General features: G+C 51.8%; 1 protein-coding gene across 1 annotated transcript in view; it reads right to left on the bottom strand.

Annotated features, from left to right (window-relative positions):
* Positions 1 to 17,271, bottom strand: part of LOC139249761 (di-N-acetylchitobiase-like) — a 37,940-nt gene extending 20,669 nt beyond the window's left edge. The window contains exons 1-2 of the mRNA XM_070872550.1: positions 17,125 to 17,271; positions 13,302 to 13,440 (exon numbers count right to left, since the gene is read on the bottom strand). Coding sequence (XP_070728651.1) covers positions 13,302 to 13,440; positions 17,125 to 17,256 — 271 coding nt within the window. The 5' untranslated portion in view covers positions 17,257 to 17,271. The remainder of the gene's footprint in view (positions 1 to 13,301; positions 13,441 to 17,124) is intronic.
* Between the last annotated feature and the right edge of the window lie 4,122 nt (positions 17,272 to 21,393).

Here is a 21,393-nt window from a genome sequence, read left to right as displayed (position 1 = left end):
CTCAAGTTGTGAGGCGCCGGCCCCCGAGGGAGGTTCCGGGGTTTGGCGCCGATGAGGAATTCCGTCCGGACGGGGGTCAGTTCGGACGGGATCTCCCCACGTGCTTGAGCCTCCTCGATGCACCTAACGGAGTCAGGGCCCAGAGCTGTTTTTAGCGACTCGATGGCATCGGCCGCGTGGCGGACGTTGGCAGAATTTAGGTGCCGCGCCAGCGTGTCTGGCGCCATCCAGCCCGCTCCTCCGCCATCGAGCAGGTCCCTGACCCTGGTCACCTCACCAGCCACAGCCCTCTCTTCCGACCGCCACATAAAACCTCGGCCGTGGAGGTACGGATTCCCGAGCAGCGGTTCCTGCAGGACGGCCGCCACTCCAGCCGGCGGAGAGCTGCGCTTGCTGGAGACTTTGTTCCAGACCCTGATGAGTTCCCTGTAAAAGACAGGCAGCTCCCGGAGGGCGGTCCTGGCACCCCCCAAGTTCACAAACAGGAGCTGCGTGTCATAATTGAGGTCGCGCTGCTGGCGGAAGAAATACGTCGCCAGAGCGCATCACCTAGGAGGGGGCTCGACGTAAAGGTATCTCTGCAGGGTCTGAAGACGGAAAGTCGCGAGCTGGGCGCTGACGCACACCAACGACTGACCGCCCTCCTCAAGCGGGAGACTCAAGACCGCAGCAGAGACCCAGTGCTTCCTGTTGTTCCAGAAGAAGTCCACCAGCTTCTTCTGTATCTTGGCGACAAATGCAGGGGGAGGGGTCAAAGTGACCAGCCGGTACCACAACATTGCGGCCACCAGCTGGTTTATGACTAGCGCTCGACCCCTGTAGGACAGCACTCGGAGCAGTCCTGTCCAGCGCCCTAGGCGAGCGACGACCTTGGCCTCCAGCTCCTGCCAGTTCGCCGCCCAGGCTCCCTCGTCGGGGCTAAGGTAGACTCCCAGATAGAGGAGATGGGTCGTGCTCCAGGCAAAAGGCCTGAGCTCCTCCGGCAGGGAGTCCACCCGCCACTGACCCACCAGGAGTCCGGAACATTTCTCCCAGTTGATCCTGGCGGAGGACGCGGCCGAGTAAATCTCCTGGCACTCACGCATCCTCCGCAGGTCAGCGGGATCCTCTACCGCGAGGAGCACGTCATCGGCGTAAGCCGAGAGGACGACCTCCACGCCCGGCCCTTGCAGAGCCAGTCCCGTCAACCTCGTCCGCAAGAGGCGCAGGAAAGGCTCCACGCAAACGGCGTATAACTGGCCGGACATGGGGCATCCCTGGCGTACCCCTCTCCTAAAGCGAAGGGGCGCCGTCAAAGACCCGTTAACCTTAATCAGACACTCCGCGGCGGCGTACAAAAGTCGGATCCGGGCGACGAAATGCGTCCCGAACCCGAAAGCGCGCAGAGTTCCGAGCAGATAGTCGTGATCCACCCTGTCGAACGCCTTCTCTTGGTCGAGGGATAGGAAGGCGACCGACAGACCAGCCTCCTGGGAACAATGGATGAGGTCCCGGACCAGATGGATGTTATCGTGGATTGTCCGGCCCGGGACCGTGTAGGACTGGTCGGGGTGGATCATGTGGTCCAGCACGGCACCAAGGCGAGCAGACATCGCCCTGGCGAAGATTTTGTAGTCCTTGTGCATGAATCCCAAAAAGTTAGTTTGCAGGTGCAGCAGGTAATCAGGAAGGTGAATGGAATGTTGGCCTTCATTGCGAGAGGGATGGAGTACAAAAGCAGGGAGGTCCTGCTGCAACTGTATAGGGTATTGGTAAGGCCGCACCTGGAGTACTGTGTGCAGTTTCGGTCACCTTACTTAAGGAAGGATATACTGGCTTTGGAGGGGGTACAGACACGATTCACTAGGCTGATTCCGGAGATGAGGGGGTTACCTTATGATGATAGATTGAGTAGACTGGGTCTTTACTCGTTGGAGTTCAGAAGGATGAGGGGTGATCTTATAGAAACATTTAAAATAATGAAAGGGATAGACAAGATAGAGGCAGAGAGGTTGTTTCCACTGGTCGGGGAGACTAGAACTAGGGGGCACAGCCTCAAAATACGGGGGAGCCAATTTAAAACCGAGTTGAGAAGGAATTTCTTCTCCCAGAGGGTTGTGAATCTGTGGAATTCTCTGCCCAGGGAAGCAGTTGAGGCTAGCTCATTGAATGTATTCAAGTCACAGATAGATAGATTTTTAACCAATAAGGGAATTAAGGGTTACGGGGAGAGGGCGGGTAAGTGGAGCTGAGTCCACGGCCAGATCAGCCATGATGTTATTGAATGGCGGAGCAGGCTCGAGGGGCTAGATGGCCTACTCCTGTTCCTAATTCTTACGTTCTTATTCAAATCTAAATCGTTAATATATACCACAAAAAGCAAGGGACCCAGTACTGAGCCCTGTGGAATCCCACTGGAAATAACCTTCCAGTCACAAAAATATCCATCAACCATTACCCTTTGCTTCCAACCTCTAATTTTGGATCCAACTTGCCACTTTGCCCTGGATCCCATGGGCTTTAACCTTCGTGACCAGTCTGCCATGTGAGACCTTATCAAAAGCTTTGCTAAAGTCCATATACACTACATCGTACACACTGCCCTCATCAACCCTCCTGGTTATCTCCTCAAAAAGTTCAATCAGGTTAGTCAAACATGATCTTCCCTTAACAAATCCGTGCTGACAGTCCCTGATTAATCCTTGCCTTTCCAAATGTACATTTATCATGTCTTTCAGGATTTTTTCCAATAATTTTCCCACCACTGAGGTTAGGCTGACAGGCCTGTAATTACTCGACCTATCCCTTTCTCCCGTCTTAAACAAGGGTACTACATTAGCATTCCTCCAGTCCTCCAGCACCATGTCCAGATCCAAAGAGGACTGGAAAATGATGGTCAAGGCCTCTGCTATTTCCTCTTTCACTTCGCTCACTAGCCTGGGATGCATTTCATCCGGGCCTGGGGACTTATCTAATTTCAAAGCTGCTAAACCCCTTAATACTTCCTCTCTCAGTTTGTTTATTTTATCCAGAATATCACACTCCTCCTCGATAGCAGTATCTGCATTGCTCCTTTCCTTTGCAAAAAGAGATGCAAAGTACTCATTAAGAACTCTACCAACATCTTCCACCTCCACACAAAGATTACCCTCTTGGTCTCTGCATGGCTACTGTTGGTACAATCACAAGGTTTGCCACCAGAGGGCACAGCAGTGGGAGGTTTGTAGGTTACCTGTACAGGTGTGCCAGGCCCAGTATAAAAGGCAGGCCACCAGGTGTGATCCTCACTCTGGAGTTAACCAATAAAGGACTAAGGTCACTACAGTTCAAGTACAACACACTGCCTCGTGGAGTCACTACTGGAGCATCTAAGGACACTCGTCTCTAATAGGCCCTACTCTTTAGTTACCCTCTTGCTCTTAATATATTTATAGAACATCTTTTGGTTTTCCTTAATTTTTCAAGCCAACAATTTTTTATGCTCTCTCTCAGCATTCCTAGTATCCTTTTTAATTTCACCTCAACGTTCTATATTCCTCCAAAGATTCTACAGTATTTAGCCGTTGGTATATGACATAAGCGTTCCTTTTTTCCTTTATCCTCCCCTGTAAGTCCCGAGACGTCCAGGGGGCTCTAGAATTACTTTTCCCACCCTTTTTCTTTAAGGGCACATGTTTGGCCTGAGCCTTCCGGATCTCCTCCTTGAATGCCTCCCACTGTTCCGACACTGATTTACCCAAAAGTAGCTGTTTCCAGTCCACTATGGCCAAATCACTTCTCAACTTAGCAAAATTAGCTTTTCCCCAATTTGGGACTTTTATTCCTGGTCTATCCTTGTCCTTATCCATAACCAACTTGAATCTGACTGAATTATGGTCACTGGCACCCAAGTGCTCCCCCACTAATACCCCTTCAACCTGCCCAGCTTCAATCCCCAAAACTAAATCCAAGACAGCCCCCTCCCGTGTTGGGCTTGCTACATACTGACTAAAAAAGTTCTCTTGAATGCATTTTAAGAATCCCGCAACCTCTATACCCTTCACACTATATTTGTCCCAATCAACATTAGGATAGTTCAAATCCCCTACTATTACTACACTATGGTTTTTGGACCACCGTAATTTGCCGACATATTTGCTCCTCTATCTCCCTCTCACTGTTTGGGGGTCTGTAATTCACACCCAGCAATGTGATCACCCCTTTTTTATTTTTCAATTCGACCCATTTGGCCTCATTTGATGATCCCTCTAACATATCATCCCTCCTCACCGCTGCAATAGTTTATTTAATCAATACTGCGACCCCCCTTTTTACCCCCCTCTCTGTCTTGTCTGAAAATCCGGTAACCAGGAATATTTAGCTGCCAAACCTGCCCCTCTTTCAGCCATGATTCTGTAATGGCTATAATGTCATACTCCTAAGAATCTACCTGTGCTCTCAGCTCATCCACCTTATTCGCTATCCTCCTTGCATACCATTTAGCACAGGAAGACCTACTTGATTACTACTTACTAACCCTCATTTCCTCTGTCTTACAGATTCACTTTCTAAATTCTTGCTAACCAATTTCTGCTTTACTTCCTTCCCTATTGAATTTGTTCTCAGGTTCCCAACCCCCTGCCAAGCTAGTTTAAACTCTCCCCAACAGCACTAGCAAAACTCCCCGCGAGGATATTGGTCCCGGCGCTGATGAGGTGCAACCCAGCCAGTTTGTATAGGTCCCATCTCCCCCAGAAGTGGTCCCAATGCCGTAAGAATTTAAAGCCCTCCCTCCTACACCAACTCTCCAGCCACACGTTCATCCTCTCTATCCTTCTATTCTTGTACTCATTAGCACGTAACACCGGTAGTAACCCGGAGATTACTACCTTTGAGGTCCTATGCTTTGATTTTCTTCCTAGCTCCCTAAATTCTGCCTGTAGGACCTCATCCCTCTTTCTACCTATGTCGTTGGTCCCGATATGGACCATGACCTCTAGTTGTTTACCCTTCCCCCACCCCCAGGATGCCCTGCGTCCGCTCGGTGACATCTTTGACCCTGGCACCAGGGAGGCACAAAACCATTCTGGAGTCACGTCTACGGCCGCAGAAACGCCTGTCTGTTCCCCTAACTATGGAATCCCCTATCACTAGAGCTCTTTTATTCTTCGTCCCTGCCCACTGTGCAGCTGAGCCGCCCGTGGTGCCTTGGAATTGGCTCTGGCTGCACTCCGCAGAGGCACAATCGTCCTCACCGTTACACAGAAGTGAATATCGGTTTGAAAGCGAGATGGACTCACGGGGGGACTCCTGCACTACCTGCCTAGCGTTCTTCCTTCGTCTGGTGGTCACCCACTTCCCCTCTACCTGCACGCTTTTAAGCTGCGGGGTGACCACCTCCTGAATCCAGTAGCTCTCAGCCTCGCGGATGCACCACAGTGACCCCAGCCGTCGCTCAAGCTCCAAAACGCAGAGCTCGAGCAGTTGAAGCTGGAGACACCTCCTGCACACATGGTTGTCTAGGTCACACAAAGCGTCCAGGACTTCCCACAAGCCGCAGTATGTGCACTCCATGGGACTGAGCTGCAATGCCATCCCTCTAATTAAAAATCTAATTAAAAGAAAGAGGAAAAAAAGAGATGCTTACCAAACAAACAGCCAACCACTTCCCTGCCCAGACGAGGGCTGTGACATCCTCGTCAGAATTGAACTCCTCGCTGACCTTCAGGTCTCCTGCCCCTCAGACCTCCCGAACTTCCGACCTCTCGGAACTCCCGGACCTCTTGGAACCCCCGGAACCCCCGGACCTCTCGGAACTCCCGGACCTCCTCAGAGTAAAGCACAACATCAATGTTGCAAACGGTCTGGCTCAGCTTCAGGCAGTTGCCAGGGGTGGAAATGGTGACCAGAGAACGAAATTTGTGGTGGGGACCAAAGACAATTGGCTGGATTTTCGGTCCGTTGCTGCCTCGGTTTTCGCCCCGGAGGGGCAGTAATGGCAGCGGAAACCATTTCCGGGCAAGCAGCCAGCTTCCAGTGTCCCGCCGGCGCGCGGAGCAGTACCGCCCAGGAGTGGCGAACCGGTGAGCAACGTCCCTGGTTGCGAAATTTTAAACTCACCGACCCGTAGCACGCCCTAGTGGGACCGCCTGTGAAAGCTATAGCAGCCACAGTGAGGGAAAGAATGGCGACCTCAGGCAAGTCTGGTTGTTTTTTATTCTTGCGATTCATTTGAATGTGGCGTCAGGAAAGTATTGGGAATGTTTTTGGTGTTTTTATTCTCATGGAATCCTTTCTTAGGGCACTCGGAGACCGACTCGGGATTTTCATTTGCTCAGCCAGCCTATTGTCCTGAAAGAGGTGTGGAACGCCTCCCTTTGCGCTCCACTCCACACTCAGGGCCCAGTTGGTAAATTTTGCGGCTGCAGACACAAATCATTTCCCGGCGCAAAGTTTTCTGCTCCGCCCGGGTTACTGCCGCAACAGAGGCATGACCGAATTTCCACCCCAAAGTCTTTAGACTCCCCAATATTTAGTTGGGAGGAAATTTCTGCTCATCCAATATTGGATGCCAGACAAGCCGTGTGACGAATCAGAGACAGTGGAGGGTTCCAAAGAGGTGAGACAGAGCCAAGTGTCGTCAGCGTACATGTGGAACCTGATGTTGTGGTTTCAGATATCATGTCCCAAGGCAGTTTACAGGACAAAACTGCCACCGCAAAGTCAAAAGTAGGAGAGGAAAATTTAGCTAGAAGTTTCATTTATAAAGTACTTTTCACATTAAGTGCTTCCAAACCCAATTCATTATTTTTGAAGTGTCATTTGCATTTTGGTGGTGTTGGTTGAGGATAAACGTTGTCCAGGACACCATCAGAGCTCCCCGTTGTGCCAATGTGGTCTTTACATTCACCTGAATAGCAGGTGGAGAATTTGTTTAATGTCTCATCCGAAACACAGCACCTGTGGAAATGCAGCACTCCCTCAGTACTGCCCTTATATGTCAGGTCCTGAAGTACACCAACACCTTCTGGTCCAGAGGAGAGAGGAAGTGCGACCACTGAGCCAAGCTGACACTTGAGGGAAATACCCAAATGCACAGTCAATGAGGGAGTTTTTGATGTGGCTTGAGAAAATAGGAAGAGAATGACCAAGGCAAAGAGGTTCAGCTAGCGTTCAGGTCAACAACAGCTGACGTCTCTGCCATTGATGGTGGACGAGGAGAAATCTCAGTGGGACAGAGACAGTAGAAACATAAAAACGTAGAAAATAGGTGCAGGAGTAGGCCATTCGGCCCTTCAAGCCTGCACCACCATTCAATAAGATCATGGCTGATTATGCAACTTTATTCCTGCTTTCTCTCCATACCCCTTGATCCCTTTAGCCATAAGGACCACATCTAACTCCCTTTTGAATATATTTAACAAACCGGCCTCAATAACTTGCTGTGGTAGAGAATTCCACAGGTTCACAATTCTCTGAGTGAAGAAGTTTCTCCTCATCTCGGTCCTAAATGGCCTACCCCTTATCCTTAGACTGTGTCCCCTGGTTCTGGACTTCCCCAACATCGGGAACATTCTTCCTGCACCTAACATGTCCAATCCCATCAGAATTTTATGTTTCTACGAGATTCCCTCTCATTCTTCTAAATTCCATTGAATATAAGCCTAGTCGATCCAATCTTTCTTCATATGTCAGTCCAGCCATCCCGGGAATCAGTCTGGTGAACCTTCGCTGCACTCCCTCAATAGCAAGAACATCCTTCCTCAGATTAGGAGACCAAAACTGAACACAATATTCCAGGTGTGGCCTCACCAAAGCTCTGTACAACTGCAGTAAGACCTCCCTGCTCCTATACTCAAATCCTCTCGCTATGAAGGCCAACATGCCATTTGCCTTCTTCACCGCCTGCTGTACCTGTATGCCAACTTTTAATGACTGATGTACCATGACACCCAGGTCTCGTTGCACCTCCCTTTTCCGAATCTGTCACCATTCAGATAATATTCTGCCTTTCTGTTTTTGCCACCAAAGTTGATAACCTCACATTTATCCACATTATACCGCATCTGCCATGCATTTGCCCACTCACCTAACCTGTCCAAATCACCCTGCAGCCTCTTAGCATCCTCCTCACAGCTCACACTGCCACCCAGCTTAGTGTCATCTGCAAACTTGAAGATATAACATTCAAGTCCTTTGTCTAAATCATTAATGTATATTGTAAATAGCTGGGGTCCCAGCACTGAACCTTGCAGTACCCCACTAGTCACTGCCTGCCATTCTGAAAAGGACCCGTTTATTCCTACTCTTTGCTTCCTGTCTGCCAACCAGTTCTCTATCCACGTCAGTACATTACCCCCAATACCATGTGCTTTTATTTTGTACACTAATCTCTTGTGTGGGACCTTGTCAAAAGCCTTTTGAAAGTCCAAATACACCACATCCACTGGCTCCCTCTTGTCCACTCTACTAGTTACATACTCAAAATATTCTAGAAGATTTGTCAAGCATGATTTCCCTTTCATAAATCCATGCTGACTTGGACCAATCCTGTCACTGCTTTCCAAATGTGCTGCTATTTCATCTTTAATAATTCATTCCAACATTTTCCCCACTACCAATGTCAGGCTAACTGGTCTATAATTGTTTTCTCTCTCTCTCCTTTTTTAAAAAGTGGTGTTACATTAACTACCTTCCAGTCCAAAGGAACTGATCCAGAGTCTATAGAATGTGACCACCAATGCATCAACTATTTCTAGGGCCACTTCCTTAAGTACTCTGGGATGCAGTCTATCAGTGCCCTGAGAATTTATCGGTCTTCAATCCCATCAATTTTCCTAACACAATTTGCTGACTAATAAGGATTTCCTTTAGTTCCTCCTTCTCGCTAGACCCTCGGTCCTCTAGTATTTCCGGAAGGTTATTTGTGTCTTCCTTAGTGAAGACAGAACCAAAGTATTTGTTTAACTGGTCTGCCATTTCTTTGTTCCCCATTTTAAATTCACCTGATTCTGACTGTAAGGTACCTACATTTGTCTTCACTAATCTTTTTCTCTTCACATATCTATGGAAGCTTTTGCAGTCAGTTTTTACGTTCCCTGCAAGCTTATTCTCATATTCTATTGTTCCCCTCCTAATTAAGCCATTTGTCCTCCTCTGCTGAATTCTAAATTTCTCCCAGTCCTCAGGTTTGCTGCTTTTTTTGGCCAATTTATATGGCTCTTCCTTGGATTTAACACTATCCCTAATTTCCCTTGTGAGCCACCTTCCCCATTTTATTTTTACGCCAGACAGGGATGTACAATTGTTGAAGTTCATCCATATGATCTTTAAATGTCTGCCATTGCCTATCCACCATCAACCCTTTAAGTATCATTCGCCAGCCTATCCTAGCCAATTCATGTCATACCATCGAAGTTACCTTTCTTTAAGTTCAGGACTCTAGTCTCTGAATTAACTGTCACTCTCCATCTTAATGAAGAATTCTACCATATTATGGTCACTCTTCCCCAAGGGGCCTCACACAAGATTGCTAATTAATCCTCTCTCATTGTACATCTAGTCTAGGATTTTAGGCCACACCAAAATGAAGAAATCCAACGGGGAAACTTAGAACATTTTTTTTGGCGTACTTGGGTCCCCCAAAAAAATCAGGCGTAACTCTTCAAGCACACCAAAAAAATGTTTTGGGGAAAATTGAGCCCTTACTTTCTATTAAGAGTTTCTAAAACAAAACAAAAAATGAAAATATTACATTCCACAGTAACATGATTAAATGTATCCACTTTTGTGTATTTTAATGTCTTCATTAAAGTTTTACTTTCAGGCCTAAGCCAGTCTCAAAAAGCCTGGACTTGGACTGGATATTTTTACCCTGTAATAGTTAGAGAAAGTTTTCAAGCACATCGCTACATTCTCAGCGTGTACAATTTGCAGAATTTCCCAGCATGAAAATAAAATTCTCATCCCAGTTTTCAAATCGCTCCGTGGCCTCACCCCCTCTCTATTTCTGGAACCTCCTCTGAGATCTCTGCTCTCCTGCAATTCTGGTCTCATGCACATCCCCAATTGTCTTCACTCCATCCTTGAGGGTGATGCTTTCAGCTTCCCAGGCCCCAAGTGCCAGATTTCCCTCCCTAAACCTCTCTGTCGCGCGCTCTCTCTCTCTCTCTCTCTCCTGCTGCAGGATATTTCTTAAAACCTACCTCTTTGACTAAGCTTTTGTTAATTTGTTCTAATATCCCTTATGTGGTTCAGTGTCAAATTTTGATTGATAATCACGCCTGAAACACCTTGACATTTTACTACGTAAAGGCGCCTTATAAATTCAAGTTGTTGATGTGCAGCAACAGGAGTGGAAGGGTCTGTCCCTTCTATTCAGAGTACTGGAGTTTCTTTATCTTGCCCCTGCCGCAAAGACCTTTGAAAGAAACTGGAGACAGAATTCTCAAAGCTTTTAGTTCAAGCAAGTGATGAATTTAGAAACATAGAAAATAGGTGGAGTAGGCCATTCAGCCCTTCGAGCTTGCACCACCATTCAATAAGATCATGGCTGATCATTCGCTCAGTACCCCTTTCCAGCTTTCTCTCCATACCCCTTGATCCCTTTAACCGTAACTCCCTCTTGAATATATCCAACGAATAATTATATAAATATATTACAATTGTGCTTTTCTATCATGCTTAAATACTCAAGGCAAAAACAGAGGATAGGATGGGTTTAATCTGGGGGTCCTTGTGCATGAAACACAAAAGGTTAGTATGCAGGTACAGCAAGTGATCAGGAAGGCCAATGGAATCTTGGCCTTTATTGCAAAGGGGATGGAGTATAAAAGCAGGGAAGTCTTGCTACAGTTGTACAGGGTATTGGTGAGGCCACACCTGGAATACTGCGTACAGTTTTGGTTTCCATATTTACGAAAGGATATATTTGCTTTGGAGGCAGTTCAGAGAAGGTTCACTCGGTTGATTCTGGGGATAAAGGGGTTGACCTATGAGGAAAGGTTGAGTAGGTTGGGCCTCTACTCATTGGAATTCAGAAGAATGAGAGGTGATCTAATCGAAACGTGCAAGATTATGAGGAGCCTTGACAAGGTGGATGCAGAGAGGATGTTTCCACTGATGGGGGAGACTAGAACTAGAGGGCACGATCTTAGAATAAGGGGCCTCCCATTTAAACCTGAGATGAGGAGAAATTTCTTCTCTCAGAGGTTGTAAATCTGTGGATTTCGCTGCCTTAGAGAGCTGTGGAAGCTGGGACATTTAATAAATTTAAGACAGAAATAGACAGTTTCTTAAACGATAAGGGAATAAGGGGTTATGGGGAGCGGACGGGGAAGTGGAGCTGAATCCATGATCAAATCAGCCATGATCTTATTGAATGGTGGAGCAGGATCGAGGGGCCGTATGGCCTACTCCTGCTCCTATTTCTTATGTTCTAACTATGAGAGAAGCAGTGGTCAGGACATCTGACTTGTAGGAACATGCAAGGGGTGAGGGTTTGATGGTTCCAAATAAAGTCAAAAGTAGTTTGTGTCCCATTCCATTAGACCCCACCTTCCCACCACACACACCCCACCCCCCAACACCATCACCACTCCTCCATAACAAGGTATGTTGGGCCCCGCTTTCACCCATGCCCCAATACTGCCAGATCCCAGCAACCCCCGACCAGCTCCAGAAACCTCCTCAATGCCACGATCTCTCTTCTCCTACCCCCACTCCGAGACCACAGAACTCTCTGTCAGTGCCCACAAACCCAGCAAAAGCCAGCAAGTTTGGGGGGGGTGAAAAGCAGAAAGAAAATACACCACTTGTCAATCTCATATGCTAGTGGACAAAGGGAGCTCAGGCTTAATTGTAGTCTTCAGGTGAAGCAGGTTTAGATTGTGTGCGATAATTCAACCAGGGTATTCAGATGTAATTCAGTCCCCATTGTGAAAACATACGTCCTGTCCTAATTTTTTTATATAATACTTTGATTTGATATTTTATAGTTAAATAGCAATTTATATAGGAAAATACGGAATAGAGATGCTAGTATCCCCACTGGTGGGGAAAACATAATTACCCTGCAACAAGTTTACACAGACAGTTCCTATGATAAATGTGGACAAACAAATTTATAAATGGAAAAAGTAGACAACAAAAAGTCTTGCATTTATATAGCACTCATCACAACCACTGGACGTCACAAAGTGCTTGGAAATCGAACTTCATTTGCATGAATAGAAGTAAGATTTGGTAGACATGAGGTGTCTAGATGCAAGATATTTCATATATTATAGATGGAATGAAGGATGTTGTACCAGAGCTGCAGAGGAAATTCTGTAAGGTCAAGAACATTGTCTTTAAAATTATGAAAGGTTTTCATAAAGTAGATAGTGTGTTTCCACTTGTGGGGAAGAGCCGAGGCTATCAATACAAGATACTCACCAAGAAATCAAATTGGGAATTCAGAAGAAATAGTACAAATGCATTTAAGGGGAGGCTAGCCAAAATGCAACATCCCCACCGACACCTGGGAGTCCCTGGCCAAAGACCGCCCTAAGTGGAGGAAGTGCATCCGGGAGGGAGCTGAGCACCTCGAGTCTCGTCGCCGAGAGCATGCAGAAACCAAGCGCAGGCAGCGGAAGGAGCGTGCGGCAAACCAGTCCCACCCTCCCCTTCCCTCAACGACTATCTGTCCCACCTGTGACAGAGACTGTGGTTCTTGTATTGGACTGTTCCACCGGTACGCTCGCGGCCTTCCGAGAGAGGTGGGCGCCGGAGGGACTGGAGTGCATCATCACCCCCGGCAACCAAATTTTAATTTGATTTTGTATGTTTTAGTTTAATTTGTTTTATTGCCGGTTTTAGTGTCCCCCTCCCCTTTTATAGGGGGCACTTGTACATATTTATGTTTTAGAGCCCCCAAAAAACCCCCAAAAAACACAAAAAAGGGCCTTGAAAAATGTTTGAAGTGTCCCCCAGATTGGGGGGCACTTGATTTAACTGTTGATTTGTTTTCTCCAACCAAAAGAGTTGTATTGGACTGTTCAGTCACCTAAGAACTCATGCTAAGCGTGGAAGCAAGTCTTCCTCGATTCCGAGGGACTGCCTATGATGATGAGACAAGTATATGAGGGAAAAGTTAATCGAGGGTTATGCTGATAGAGTTAGATGAGGAAAGACAGGAGGCGGCTCGAGTGGGGCATAAATGCTGGTATGGACTGGCTGGGCCGATGTAATCCTGTGTAAGAGTCAGAATAGCAAAGTCAAGGCATGTTCTTTTATGTGGTTCTCAATAATACAGCTTGCATTGCAAGACAGAAGGACATTTTGTCTGTGTTAAAATTAATTACCTTTCAGGACAACTCGAACATCATTTGCATGGGCATGGCACAGAAGCTGAGGGTCATAAATTCCAAAGGCTGAAATTGTGGTGACCTTGGACCAGTCATAATGCTTCCAATCTGTTCCTCCAACATCAAATACAAAGATCTAATACAAAAATACAGCAGTCAACTGCAGTGGTGAAGTGCATAAAGCTTTTAGATTTTCCCCATCAATAACATTTTCCCCAGACTACGGGATAAGGCAGGGCTGGTGAACTGCCTCTCAGTTACCACCAACGCCGATCTGAAAGCAGCCACCAATACAAAAGAACATCGTATCGAGGAAATCTCTCAGAACTTCCTCTTCCACAATACAGAGAAACTGACAACATGAGGAAGTACGGTTATCAACCCTAAACATTAACTGTGTATCTCGAGATCAGCCTGTGCCCCCAAACTGTAAATGTAGATTCTTTTCTCTCAATCTGGTTCAGCAAAATTACTGAAACGAATACCGTTTGTGCTTTAAACAAAGCAAGCTTTTATTTAAAAAGCAAATCCCGATCGGGGACCTTATCAGACAGAAGGAATGCAACTCTGATAGATCGCATCCACTTCCTACGGACAAGGTGAGGTTACATTGTAAAGGGACGACGGTTATACATTTTCGGCAAAAGATAACAAGATAGGGCTAGAGTGACATCCTAGTCCAGCCTATCCCTTTTGATCCCTCTTTCCCTTTGTCCACTCATAAGCCGACCTAAGTATGGTCTGATTTTAAACAAAGACCTTCTGTTAATGTTTCAGGTGAATAACATGATTTAATAAGACCTTGAGGTTTTTCTGCAAGCTGTGGGTTTTGTTTCAATATGTGTTAGTGTTGTAACATTTCGCAGTCTCGAGTCTGAGATGTCATGGCTATTCCTCCATGAATTCTTTGTTAGCTTATACTGTCCCTATACAATTCCCACATTCTCAACTTCAATGTCTATACATTTTTAAACATTCACATTCCCCCCTTTTATCATTCCATGATAACACTTAGGATCATTCTAGGAGTATCGCATTCATCCGTTCACACTCTATTTCCTGAATCATATTGTTGCTAGTGTCGAGTAGTTCTTTAGTTCGTTGGATCATAACTCGGGAGCCCTTGACCACAAGAGGGTTTGCTAACCTTGCCATCATTACTTTACAACAAAGGTTAAGGTAACCAACAATTAGATAGGATCTCCAAGATCCATCTGATAGCCAATCAAACCAGCTAGATCCTTCTGCTGGTGTGGATAACTTCTTCACCTCCCTTCTTATGTGATCAGCGAGATTGGTTATGTTTTCTGAACTATCAGGAATGTAAGTGCAACATTCAGATCCTATCAGGGCACACGTTCCCCCTTTCTCAGCTAACAGGTAATCGAGGGCCATTCGGTTTTGTAATGCTACGGTCCTTATTGCTACCATTTCAGCTGTGATGCCTTCCAGAGCTTCAGCAGTATTGTTCGCTATCTGTTCCAATATCGTCTCTAGGTTCTGTACTTCATCCATGAGACGTCCTATCCTGATTGGGAACATCATGACCCCAAAGAGCTTGTCGACGGGGGTGATGGCTCGCTTGTATCGGCTGGAGGCATGTGCTTCCACCAGGGTACGTACTTGCTGCACAAATGGCACCACATATCCCAGATAGCAGGACCCTGGCCATCGCCTGGGCAACCAAGGATATGCCTTACGACCGCATACGAAATACGTGGCGTTAAAAGCTGCTTTCTGATATATTGCTTCCGGGTCCCAGGACTGGGCCCACAAACCTCCACCTGTGTTATTTGGAAGGTGAAAGTGGATGGTGACTCGTGCACCTGTGGTGATGTTGAGATTGTTTGGGCATTTGCTGTACCCTATGATATGTCTCTTGTTACTGGTGTCATTTCGGGTTAGACATATGTCCCCGGTTGGCCTCCCAATCCCCGAGGTATTGGTCAGGGCTATGAATGGGGGTTCCTTTTCACGGTTGTAGGTTGGGGTACCATCCCTGGAATGTCTGACTGTGAGTTTTGTTTCAATATGTGTTAGTGTTGTAACATTTCGCAGTCTCGAGTCTGAGATGTCATGGCTATTCCTCCATGAATTCTTTGTTAGCTTATATTGTCCCTATACAATTCCCACATTCTCAACTTCAATGTCTCTATACATTTTTAAACATTCACAAAACTATCACAGGCCAGGCCCACCAGCCCAGCCCAGCGTGTACTCCCCCATTACCCCAGACCGTGCCCCCCATTACCCCAGCCTGTTCCCAGCCCGTGCCCCCATTGCCCCAGCCCGTGCCCCGCATTGTCCCCTCCAGCCTGTCCCCCCTATTACCACAGCTTCTGCCCCCATTACACCAGATTGTGCCCCTTATTACCCACGCTTGTGCCTCCACATTACCCCAGCCTGTGACCCCCCATTACCCCAGTCTGTGCCCCCCATGACCCCAGCTTGTGACCCCCCCATGACCCCAGCCTGTGATCCCCCATTACCCCAGCCTGTCACGCCCCATTACCCCAGCCTATGACCCCCCCATTACCCCAGCCTGTGACCCCCCCCATTACCCCAGCCTGTGACCCCCCATTACCCCAGCCTGTGACCCCCCATTACCCCAGCCTGTCACCCCCCATTACCCCAGCCTGTGACCCCCCCATTACCCCAGCCTGTGCCCCCATTACCCCAGCCTGTGAACCCCCCATTACCCCATCCTGTGCCCCCCCATTACCCCAGCCTGTGACCCCCCCATTACCCCAGCCTGTGACCCCCCCATTACCCCAGCCTGTGAACCCCCATTACCCCAGCCTGTGACCCCCCCATTACCCCAGCCTGTGCCCCGCATTACCCCAGCCTGTGACACCCCCATTACCCCAGCCTGCGCCCCCCATTACCCCAGCCTGTGACACCCCCATTACCCCAGCCTGTGCCCCCCATTACCCCAGCCTGTGACCCCCCCCATTACCCCAGCCTGTGCCCCGCATTACCCCAGCCTGTGACACCCCCATTACCCCAGCCTGTGACACCCCCATTACCCCAGCCTGTGACACCCCCATTACCCCAGCCTGTGCCCCCCATTACCCCAGCCTGTGACACCCCCATTACCCCAGCCTGTGACCCCCCATTACCCCAGCCTGTGACCCCCATTACCCCAGCCTGTGACCCCCCCCATTATCCCAGCCTGTGACCCCCCATTACCCCAGCCTGTGACCCCCATTACCCCAGCCTGTGACCCCCCCCATTATCCCAGCCTGTGACCCCCATTACCCCAGCCTGTGATCCCCCATTACCCCAGCCTGTGACACCCCCATTACCCCAGCCTGTGACACCCCCATTACCCCAGCCTGTGACCCCCCATTACCCCAGCCTGTGACCCCCCATTACCCCAGCCTGTGACCCCCCATTACCCCAGCCTGTGACCCCCCATTACCCCAGCCTGTGACCCCCATTACCCCAGCCTGTGACCCCCATTACCCCAGCCTGTGACCCCCCATTACTCCAGCCTGTGACCCCCCCATTACCCCAGCCTGTGACCCCCCCATTACCCCAGCCTGTGACCCCCCCATTACCCCAGCCTGTGACCCCCCCATTACCCCAGCCTGTGACCCCCCCATTACCCCAGCCTGTGACCTCCCATGACCCCAGCCTGTGGCCCGCGGCGGGCTGGAGGGCCGGCTGTCCCCATGGCAACGGCGCGGGCCGCGGGGGGCTCCCCCCCCGGACACCCCGCACCCTGAGCCCGGCCCAGCCCCCCGGCCCTGGGGATAGAGCCCGGCCCCAGCTCCAGGCCCTCGGCCCAAGCCCCGGCCCCCGGTGCCGACATACCCACCTCGAACGGGTTGTCCCCGGCCAGCGGCTGGCACAGCGCCGGGTCGGAGCACGGACAGTCCGAGCCGCCACTGCCCAGCCCCAGGGTCAGGGTCAGAGCCCAGCTCCAGGCCCAGCTCCGGCTCCGGCTCATCTCTCGGCCCCGCCCCACCCCGCACTGCCCGGATGTGGGCGGTCACACAGCTCCCCCCGCCCCCCGGAGACTCACTGCTCCCCGCCACAGGCCCCGCGGGGGGGCCACTGTCTGTCCCCCTGTCCCTCTGTACCCCCCCAATCCCCCCTCCCGTGTCCCTCTATACCCCCCAATCTCCCCTCCCCCTCCCCCTCTATATCTCCCCTCCCCCTCCCCCCCTCTATACCCCCCAATCTCCCCTCCCCCTCCCCCTCTATATCTCCCCTCCCCCTCCCCCCCTCTATACCCCCCAATCTCCCCTCCCCTGTCCCTCGATAACGCCCCAATCTCCCATCCCCCGTCCCTCTATATCCCCCCAATCCCCCCTCCCCCTGTCCCTCTATACCCCCCCAATCTCCCCTCCCCCTGTCCCTCTATACCCCCCCCAATCTCCCCTCCCCCTGTCCCTCTATACCCCCCCCAATCTCCCCTCCCCCTGTCCCTCTATGCCCCCCCAATCTCCCTCCCCCTCCCCCTGTCCCTCTACACCATCCCAATCTCCCCTCCCCTGTCCCTCGATACCCCCCCAATCTCCCCTCCCCCTCCCCCTCCCCCTATCCCTCTATACCCCCCCCCAATCTCCCCTCCCCCTGTCCCTCTATACCCCCCAATCTCTCCTCCACTGTCCCTCTATAAGCCCCCCCCCAATCTCCCCTCCCCCTGTACCTCTATACCCCCCCAATCTCCCCTCCCCCTCTATACCCCCCAATCTCCCCTCCCCCTGTCCCTCTATACCCCCCCAATCTCCCCTCCCCCTGTCCCTCTATACCCTCCCAATCTCCCCTCCCCTGTCCCTCTATACCCCCCCAATCTCCCCTACCCTGACCCTCTATACCCCCCCAATCTCCCCTCCCGTGTCCCTCTATATCCCCCCAATCTCCCCTCCCCCTGTCCCTCTATACCCCCCCAATCTCCCCTCCCCTGTCCCTCTATACCCCCCCAATCTCCCCTCCCCTGTCCCTCTATACCCCCCCAATCTACCCTCCCCCTGTCCCTCAATACCCCCCCAATCTCACCTCCCCCTGTCCCTCTATACCCCTCCAATCTCCCCTCCCATTGTTACTCTATACCCCCCAATCTCCCCTCCCCCTGTCCCTCTATACCCGCCCCAATCTCCTCTCCCCTGTCCCTCTATACCCCCCCAATCTCCCCTCCCCTGTCCCTCTATACCCCCCAATCTCCCCTCCCCCTGTCCCTGTCCCTCTATACCCCCCTAATCTCCCTCCCCCTGTCCCTCTATACCCCCCCAATCTCCCCTCCCCCTGTCCCTGTCCCTCTATACCCCCCCAATCTCCCCTCCCCCTGTCCCGCTATACCCCCCCCAATCTCCCCTCCCCCTGTCCCTCTATACCCCCCCAATCTCCCCTCCCCTGTCCCTCTATACCCCCCCAATCCCCCCTCCCCTGTCCCTCTATACCCCCCAAACTCCCCTCCCCCTGTCCCTCTATACCCCCCAATCTCCCCTCCCCCTATCCCTGTCCCTCTATACCCCCCCAATCTCCCCCTCCCTCCCCTGTCCCTCTATACCCCCCCAATCTCCCCTCCCCCTGTCCCTCTATACCCCCCAATCTCCCCCTCCCTCCCCTGTCCCTCTATACCCCCCAATCTCCCCCCTCCCTCCCCTGTCCCTCTATACCCCCCCAATCTCCCCTCCCCCTGTCCCTCTATACCCCCCAATCTCCCCCTCCCTCCCCTGTCCCTCTATACCCCCCAATCTCCCCTCCCCCTGTCCCTCTATACCCCCAATCTCCCCTCCCTGTCCCTCTATACCCCCCCAATCTACCCTCCCCCTGTCCCTCAATACCCCCCAATCTCCCCTCCCCCTGTCCCTCTATACCCCCCCAATCTCCCCTCCCCTGTTACTCTATACCCCCCAATCTCCCCTCCCCCTGTCCCTCTATACCCGCCCCAATCTCCTCTCCCCTGTCCCTCTATACCCCCCCAATCTCCCCTCCCCTGTCCCTCTATACCCCCCAATCTCCCCTCCCCCTGTCCCTGTCCCTCTATACCCCCCTAATCTCCCTCCCCCTGTCCCTCTATACCCCCCCAATCTCCCCTCCCCCTGTCCCTGTCCCTCTATACCCCCCAATCTCCCCTCCCCCTGTCCCGCTATACCCCCCCAATCTCCCCTCCCCCTGTCCCTCTATACACCCCCCCCCAATCTCCCCTCCCCTGTCCCTCTATACCCCCCCCAATCCCCCCTCCCCTGTCCCTCTATACCCCCCAAACTCCCCTCCCCCTGTCCCTCTATACCCCCCAATCTCCCCTCCCCCTATCCCTGTCCCTCTATACCCCCCCAATCTCCCCCCTCCCTCCCCTGTCCCTCTATACCCCCCCAATCTCCCCTCCCCCTGTCCCTCTATACCCCCCAATCTCCCCCTCCCTCCCCTGTCCCTCTATACCCCCCCAATCTCCCCGCTCCCTCCCCTGTCCCTCTATACCCCCCCAATCTCCCCTCCCCCTGTCCCTCTATACCCCCCAATCTCCCCCTCCCTCCCCTGTCCCTCTATACCCCCCAATCTCCCCTCCCCCTGTCCCTCTATACCCCCAATCTCCCCTCCCCTGTCCCTCTATACCCCCCAATCCCCCCTCCCCTGTCCCTCTATACCCCCCAATCTCCCCTCCCCTTCCCCTGTCCCTCTATACCCCCCAATCTCCCCTCCCTCTCCCCTGTCCCTCTATACCCCCCATCTCCCCTCCCCTCCCGTGTCCCTCTATATCCCCCCAATCTCCCCTCCCCCTGTCCCTTTATACCCCCCAATCTCCCCTCCCCTGTCCCTCTATACCCCCCCCAATCTCCCCTCCCCCTGTCCCTCTACACCCCCCCAATCTCCCCTCCCCCTGTCCCTCTATACCCCCCCCAATCTCCCCTCCCCTGTCCCTCTATATCCCCCCAATCTCTCCTCCCCCTCCCCCTGTCCCTCTATACCCCCCAATCTCCCCTCCCCCTGTCCCTCTATACCCCCCCAATCTCCCCTCCCCATGTCCCTCTATACCCCCCCCAATCTCCCCTCCCCTGTCCCTATATAGCCTCCCAATCTCCGCTCCCCCTCCACCTGTCCCTCTATACCCCCCCCAATCTCCCCTGCCCTGTCCCTCTATACCCCCCCAATCTCCCCTCCCCCTCCCCCTGTCCCTCTATACCCCCCCCAATCTCCCCTCTCCCTGTCCCTCTATACCCCCCCAATCTCCCCTCCCCCTCCCCCTCCCCCTGTCCCTCTATACCCCCCCCAATCTCCCCTCCCCCTGTACCTCTCTACCCCCCAATCTCCCCTCCCCCTATCCCTCTATATCTCCCCTCCCCCGCCCCCCCTCTATACCCCCCCAATCTCCCCTCCCCCTCCCCCTGTCCCTCTATACCCCCCCAATCTCCACTCCCCTGTACCTCTATACCCCCCCAATCTCCCCTCCCCGTCCCTCGATACCCCCCCAATCTCCCCTCCCTTGTACCTCTATACCCCCCCAATCTCCCCTCCCCTGTACCTCTATACCCCCCCAATCTCCCCTCCCCTGTCCCTCGATAACGCCCCAATCTCCCATCCCCCGTCCCTCGATATCCCCCCAATCCCCCCTCCCCCTGTCCCTCTATACCCCCCCAATCTCCCCTCCCCTGTCCCTCTATACCCCCCCAATCCCCCCTCCCCTGTCCCTCTATACACCCCCCAATCTCCCCTCCCCTGTCCCCCTCCCCTGTCCCTCTATACACCCCCAATCTCCCCTCCCCCTGTCCATCTATACCCCCCCAATCTCCCCTCCCCTATCCCTCTATACCCACCCAATCTCCCCTCCCCCTGTCCCTCTATGCCCCCCAATCTCCCCTCCCCCTCCCCCTGTCCCTCTATACCCCCCAATCCCCCGTCCCCTGTCCCTCTATACCCCCCAAACTCCCCTCCCCCTGTCCCTCTATACCCCCAATCTCCCCTCCCCCTATCCCTGTCCCTCTATACCCCCCCAATCTCCCCCTCCCTCCCCTGTCCCTCTATACCCCCCCAATCTCCCCTCCCCCTGTCCCTCTATACCCCCCAATCTCCCCCTCCCTCCCCTGTCCCTCTATACCCCCTCAATCTCCCCCCTCCCTCCCCTGTCCCTCTATACCCC

Source organism: Pristiophorus japonicus, unplaced genomic scaffold (assembly GCF_044704955.1).
Source record: "Pristiophorus japonicus isolate sPriJap1 unplaced genomic scaffold, sPriJap1.hap1 HAP1_SCAFFOLD_331, whole genome shotgun sequence".
In the NCBI taxonomy this organism is placed as follows: Eukaryota; Metazoa; Chordata; class Chondrichthyes; family Pristiophoridae; genus Pristiophorus; species Pristiophorus japonicus.
This window is presented reverse-complemented; position numbering and strand designations above follow the sequence as displayed.